Source organism: Rhagoletis zephyria, unplaced genomic scaffold (genome assembly GCF_001687245.7).
Source record: "Rhagoletis zephyria isolate East Lansing unplaced genomic scaffold, Rhagoletis_zephyria_1.1 Rzeph_scaffold_22641, whole genome shotgun sequence".
NCBI classification, from domain to species: Eukaryota; Metazoa; Arthropoda; class Insecta; order Diptera; family Tephritidae; genus Rhagoletis; species Rhagoletis zephyria.
In genome coordinates this window covers 1-7,155 of record NW_016179699.1, presented here as the reverse complement: position 1 = coordinate 7,155, position 7,155 = coordinate 1, and the positions used below count along the sequence as shown (strand labels likewise).

The 7,155-nt window shown below is 42.5% G+C and overlaps 1 protein-coding gene and 1 long non-coding RNA gene across 3 annotated transcripts; both read right to left on the bottom strand.

The window, feature by feature from the left end:
• Positions 1-23: 23 nt before the first annotated feature.
• On the bottom strand, positions 24-1,955 carry LOC108381453 (uncharacterized; the record flags this gene model as incomplete). Its single annotated transcript, XM_017637875.1, has 2 exons — positions 1,737-1,955; positions 24-293 (listed from the first exon to the last, which is right to left on the bottom strand). Coding segments are annotated over exons 1-2 (408 nt in total), but the record flags the coding sequence as incomplete, so codon positions are not given.
• A 149-nt stretch (positions 1,956-2,104) lies between these two features.
• LOC108381454 (uncharacterized) lies at positions 2,105-3,053 on the bottom strand. 2 transcript variants are annotated; one of them, XR_001849622.1, is made up of 2 exons: positions 2,344-3,053; positions 2,105-2,241 (listed from the first exon to the last, which is right to left on the bottom strand). It is a non-coding gene; the product is annotated as an uncharacterized LOC108381454 (long non-coding RNA). The 2 variants fall into 2 exon arrangements; XR_001849623.1 differs by having other exon boundaries at positions 2,341-2,990.
• Between the last annotated feature and the right edge of the window lie 4,102 nt (positions 3,054-7,155).

Genomic DNA, 7,155 nt, shown 5'->3' with positions numbered 1-7,155 from the left:
TTCCCCAGCATCGAAACACGCACCACCTTCATCTCGAGCGTCTTGGCGTGACAGCGGCGCGTACGTTGTTGCCATGCCTCAAGTATGCTATCCTTTTGCTGTACTATGCGTTTTATCTGATCGGGACTGCAGTGGAAGAGGCGACCAACTCGCTTATAGACCGGTGATTTTTCATATTCGCGTATGGCCGCCACTTTCTCGTTGAGTGCCAGCACATTTTTTCGCCGAATGCGCGTATCATAGAGCATTTTTTCGTGAGCAGGCTGCTGGAGTGCAGGTGAAGGTGAAGCTTTCTGTGGGATGAAAAAGGGAAATGGGCATGTGGGGAATTAATTTTAGATACATAGGTACATATACGGATATAATACAGAATATGTGCTGCGAAATTAAGTCTGCTGTGGCCTTAAAGCTCTTCACGAGAGCTCGTCTAACTGCAAGCTCTAAAGCCACAATGAAACCCAAATCTGGCAAAATGTGCTTGTTGCCGACAGACTTGTATTCTAGAAGGATATGCATTAGGATTTGTTCCGCCATATCACAGTTACGAAAGGCGTAGTCTGTGCTGATTCGTATGGTGTTCAGGGGACTCGCAGCCTGCAATGACCATTCAGTTTACGGTTTAAGCTTGTACTTGGGAGAGAGACTACCTTCCCTGGAGCTACAACTTTCTATAAGCTGGATAGCCTAGCCAATGGGTTCTTTTACCAAGGGTATGGTCCTGCCGCAAGGAAAGATGCCGGCCCTATTTTCCGGGTAGCTATTGGTTCACTTGTTTGCCTGTCAGCTTCCTTGTTGCACTCTACGGTTTTATGACCCCTTGTGCCCCTAGGGTTCTAAATTCTTTAGACATCAAATGGGTTTTAGCAAGTACAACCGTTTTTTCGCTGAAAATAGCAATGTGCTGGGTTCTTATGTGTACAGTAAGTATGTACATATTTATGTCTGCGCGAAAACTGATGGCATAGAACTCCTATTGAAAAACGCTCGAGTATTTGCCCATGCGAATGAATATCGTGGGCGGCCACATTGGTCGAGTGGTTAGAGGTCCGCACTACCATTTTGTGGGTCGATCCCTGGTTAAAACATAAGTTTTTTTTTTTGAAGTAATTTGAATTATGAATATGGTGACATACATATGTATCACCGGCAAATAGGGGTTTAGGAAGGCAGTAGTCTGAAAATATTTCGAAGAGGGTTGCCACCTGTTTGAAAAGTCGAATGTAATTAAATTCTACCCAAGTTACATATGTATGTGAAATATGGAAATATGTATTGTCGAACGAAAGAGTTTCACGAAATCTTTATCATCACCAGATCTGCACCATTATTTCTAATCTCTAAAGTTAAGATGTCAAAGTAAAGTAAAGGCCGGTAGATGTGCAATAAGTTTTCATGTACAAATATTTTGCATTTAGAGCTTTTTTTAGCGGTACAGGGTGATTTGAAATTTGAAGAAATGAAAAACCGACACCATGCGAGGAGGACCAAAACTTGGCGTGTCTATGGTAAAGAGATATCTACTAAGAAATCGACTATGATGGCTGACTAGTACTGACGCAAGTCGTAAAATATAAAATTTTTACGTTAAATTTGTGTTTTTCTATTTTCTATTTATGTAACCAGTATAAGGTCTTAAAATAATTATAGCTGCTTGGCTCCAAGACCACTGTTGATCAGTGAATGTACAATTGATTAATGTAAATATGTACGTATGTGCATATGTGTAAACCACTTACATTTTCCGACTTGCAGGCATCCACGGCTGCTCCGTTCATTCGTTGGACGACACCTTCGACTTCGGCTTCCTTAATCACCTCCAATGCTTCATTTGAATTCTTATCAGCCATTACTTTTTCGCGCTCCTTTACTTTCATGGCATCTTCACTATCGGCTAGTGCATTTGTATTGTTGCCGATACTACTCTGATTGTTGTTGCTATTGATGATATTATTGAAATGTTGCNTGGCGGCGGCGGCGAAGGGTCGACTATTCGCCGACGTCGACGCCGTGAAATTTGTTGTTGATTCGGCGTATCCGATGTGAACGCCGTGGCTGCCGCCGTTGTAGACGTCGTTGTGATGGATTTTTTTTTCTATTTTTTTTATTTACTTCACTATCGCACTTTTGCTTCGTTATCGTTTTCTGTTAGTGCTGCCGCACTTGCAGTTATTGTTGCTGTTGTTGTTGTTGGTGTGTTATGTCGTTTTGTCGGGTAATTGACTGCACAATGGATTTGCACTTCTAAAATGCATAAATTCGGTTTTAGTTTTCTCATAAAATACACACACATACATACATACATACATACATACATATGAATAAACATTTACACATACTCACCACCTAGTTAGTACAACCAATGCACTTTCAATATGCAGCGAAGTCAGAAATATACCACAGTAATTTTCCAATATGACCGCACTGGTGGTGCGCACAATTTTTGTGCTATTTCCCAAAGCTGCATACATACATACATACATACATGTATGTATATGTACGTATGCAAGTGTTTTCCGCCCTTCCGCGGCTCCTTAGATTCACCTTAATAACGTATCTGTTTGTTCCAACAAACTGCTGCTGCTGGTTCAGCTTTGTTTTCACAGTTGACGGCTAAACTGCTGCTTGTAGGCGTGTGGAAGAAAAGTCCAGCGGGCGGGCGCGCGGTCGGTCTTCTTGCGAACGCACAATATTCGTAGCACACGTACTATTAAGAATTTTCAACCAGATTGCCAGAGCGGCTCGTCCCAACTAGAACGTTGCGTTTGTCTAGAAGCGGAAGCAACCAGCCAGCCAGCCAGCCAGCCAGCTATATGTCAACGAGTCAGCGCCGCCGCTGAGTTGTTCTAGTGGTGTCACCACTACATACATCATCTGCAATGTACTGTGCCGCCGCCATGCAATGCGGAGAGCCCGAGAGCGTTTAGAACCCAGCAACCGCGTTGGTCGTCTCTTTGCGCTTGCTCTTTGCGCGACATCCACAACAATAAACGCTGCTTGCGTTCCCAGTCTACGTAACCCCAATCATTCAGTTGTAGTACTATTGTATTATTTAAAGTTTATTCAGCATGTCTGTCCGCATGTATGTAGGTATGTATATATGTGTGTATAGTACTCGTATTAATTTAATTTCGCTTTCATTTGAGATTTGGCAAATTTGGTTTTGGTGCGCATCTGCAGCACATTTCTCACCGTCGCGCTCTCTCCATAGCCAATACCCGACCGTTTCCAACTGCGCTCAACTGTGGTCGTGGATTTTGCCATTGTGAGTTGTACAAAATTAACGTTGGGTGGAAAGAGCAGAGCGCCGGCGTTTGCTTTTTTTTTAAATAAACTTATACATATATTCACAAATATACATACTTATGTCCGTCCATGTTGTGGTTTTTACTTCATTGACCGTGCTTATTTAGCATTATCATTCTTATGTTCAGTCCATTTTTTATATATGTACATATGTACATATATTGTTTTATAGTTATCAGACTGAAAGTCACACACACGCGGGAAGCGACATATTTGTAAATATGTGCATATGTATGAGTATTATTTATTGTTTTATACAATTCACTTTTTATATGATTTTATGTAAGCTATTATGGTTAATTGAAAAATTGATGCGTGGACAAGAAGCTTTGATATTCCAACTTTATGGCTGATGTTTCAGTGGTCTTTTGCACAGTCCCTTGCATGGCTACATTATTGCTGCACCGCCGGCACTAATTGGTCTAATGTGCGCGGCCCTACACCCTATATATGTATGTACAGTGACGGGCAAAACTGTAACATGGTTTAACACTTTTTACTTCAGCCATCGCTATCTTTCCAAGTTCTAACGACTTTCATACTTTTGTTGTATATTCTTGTTGGTACATCCCTAATCCCTCTCTCATAACGATTTGAAGTCAATACAACAACAATAAAAAAACCAGCAGAAAAAAATGTAAATTAAGGCAGATGTTACAGTTTTGCACTCATACATTTTTAAGAACTTTTTAACAATTTTCACGAAAAAAAGAACTACTAACACAATGTTCAGTACTCTTTTGCTTGTTTCAGTTCCTGGATACGATTTGGCATACCTTATTCGTATCTCTGTAAAAATTCTGGAGGTATATCCTTAGTTTGCTTTCACAGCTCATATACTCGATTTTACGGACTTGGATACTTAGTAAACTGTGCTTTTAGTTGTTTTCGCAAATTCTCAATGAGATTTATGTCCGCGGATTGTGGAGCTCATTTGAAATCAGCAAATTTTTGCTTTTGTATCCAGTCTTTGCGAATATGTGCAGTGTGTTTTGGGTGATTTTTCAGCAGAAACTCTAATTTTTTCGACTACATCTTGCAAATTTTATTGAAATATGAACAGATACTGTTCTTCACGCATAATCTGTACTAACAGATCAAGAAAATGTTTGAAATACAACCCCAAACTATTATTGACCGACCACTTTTATTCACAGTTTGCCTTACATGCTGCGCATGGGCTTAATTTGGGTCTTTGACCCAATAGCATGCCCGGCCATCTGATTGAAAGCGATTAATTTAGTCGTTTTAGTTATTGTCGGACCAAATAACCTTCAATTGAAACTTAAAAATATGTTTTTATTGCATTCTGAACGACCTAACATATCCCAATAGGCAACGGTTCGGATTTCGTGCGATGCAGCAAAATGCTGCCGCACTCGCACATGTATTTTGATCAGATTTGTTTTTTTCTTCTTTTATGATCCTTTGCGCTCAATTTGGCAATTCTTCGCCTCGCTGTCTATTGATTTGCGTTAAAGTTTAATACCTTAAGCGCTTCTGTAATAGTGGCTGCATCGCTACTTGCTGCTAAGTTCACAAGATACCGTACCGTAATATTTTTTGACAGACTTCCTTTGTTCTTGGGAACACTTTAGGCTATATTTTTTCTCAGTCTTAACATTTTCAAGTAGCAAATTCCAAAATTTTTTGCCACTTTTCGTGCGGTCCCGCCTTTCCGCAGTAAATCTATTATTTACATTTATGGTTCCTGATTAACTATATTATTTACTGGTGATCACTTCTTCAATAAATTACAATACAGAAAAAAGTCATCTGACTTCCAACTAAGTAAGAGATAACTGTCAAATGCAAAACTGAGAGTGAGTGCGAAACTGTAACATCGGCCTCAATTTAAATTTTTGTCTGCTGGTTTTTTTATTGTTGTTGTATTGACTTCAAATCGTTATGAGAGAGGGAGCAGGGATGTACCAACAAGAATATACAACAAAAGGATGAAAGTCTTTAGAACTTGGAAATATAGCGATGGCTGCATTAAAAAGAGTTACATCATGTTACAGTTTTGCTCGTCACTGTATATATGTGCAGGCTTTTAATTTAGCTTTTTGCAAATTTATATGCATTTTATGCAAAAATATCTAGTAGATTAAGTGCCATGGCAGTTTCTGAACACGCTGTACGGCGTTATGCAGGGGTGCCTATATTTGTTCACAAACTTTTCTGTACGCTGCGTGCTCGCAAGGGACGCATGGGAAGGGGGTAGTCTCTGGAACAAAGGACCGGTGAATATATTCACGGATGGGTCGAAGCTTGATGGCAGTATTAAAGCAGGCGGTTTCTGTGAGGAACTACACTTAGATATTAAATTAAGGTTACCGGACTTCTGCAGAGGTAGCCGATACCGTTTAGTGGGGTAAATATCTACTCTGACAGCCAAACGGTGACCAGAGCGCTGGGATCGCTGATGGTAAGGCCAAACTTGCTCTGGGAACGTCTGATCTCTCTCTCTCTCTATAATGCCTTAGATTAATTCCTCATCAGACTTATTTGGCTTTCTGCACACAAAGAGATTGCAGGAAACAGCAGTGCTGATGAAGTTTCCAGGCAGGACACCATAAAAGCCATCACCAATGAAAGGGATGTCGTTGGGGTACTTGCGGACTTCTTATGCAAAAATCGAATTTTAGTCGGTCAAGCATACGCTAGAACCTTCTCCAGCTTACTAAGCGATAGCTGTCGGCTTTGGTGGGTATTCGGACTGAACACTGCCCAGTGGGAGCTCATGTAGTACGTCTTCAAATTGCTGCTCAGCTGTCCTGCTTTTACGGAGCTCAGTTTTAAGCAGCTTGGGTCGTACTTTGTAATTTCTCCAGAGGAACTCTCTAGAGTGGACATCAGCTAACAGAGGCGGTGGGTTTTCTCAAAGCCTGAGGTAAGATCAGCCGATCCAGAGTCGAGTGAAGATCCCACTAACCCCCACCAATAAAAAAAAAAACACAGTATTCTCGTGTGTTTAATTCGAACACACACATACACGGCGTTATAAGTAGAGTGTCGGTAATCTTATGTCCAAAGAGAGGGGGGAAGAGAGTATGATGGCGTTCCTTTGTTGCCGAGAGGTCTGGTGGGAGCGTATGACGGGTCAACTGGTGAGCGGCAGTATGGTGCTAGCAACGGGGCGGCTGGTGAGCAACGGTAAGGGCGCTTACAGCACGGCGGGTGAAACTCCGTAGCGGCGGGCGACAAGCGGGAAACGAGGGGCACTTGTGGCACGGCAGGTAAGCCTACGTAGCGGCGGATGAACCTCTGTAGGTGATCCTTGCAGCGGGTGCCGTCTAACAGCAGTGGGTGGCTTCTAATAGCAGCGGATTGCTCGTAGTGGTACTCGGCGGCTCGACAAACGATTACCGGCGAAGCAACCTATCAAGACTAGCAAGACTCCTCTTTATTGTGTCCCTTTTCGTGAGGGGGGATAGACTGTGTGCCGCCTGCTTACCATTTCTGGCCTCTTCCCCCTCCAAGAGCTCGAATTCGTCGGTAAGATCCATCAGCACTTCGATCGTCTTAAACTCTCACCGCTTAACAAAGAGGCGGTACTCCACGCGTAAGCCGTCGTAGATGCGTTCCAAGGGGTCCTCTCCGCACATAGTCGGGTGTTGGCGTATCAGCGTTTGTAGAGCCAGGATGTAATCTTTCGTCTTCTCTCGGCTTTGTTGGCGTCGCTGCCGGATGGCATCTTCCAGCTGGCTGATATATCGCCTTGGAAGGACGAACCGTTCCACTTCTGCAAGAAATACAGCGCACGAGTGGATTTGTGGCTTACGTACGCGGAACCATGGTAGTGCCTTCCCGCGAAATACTTCAGATAGGGTTGGGAGGAGGTTGTCCAGT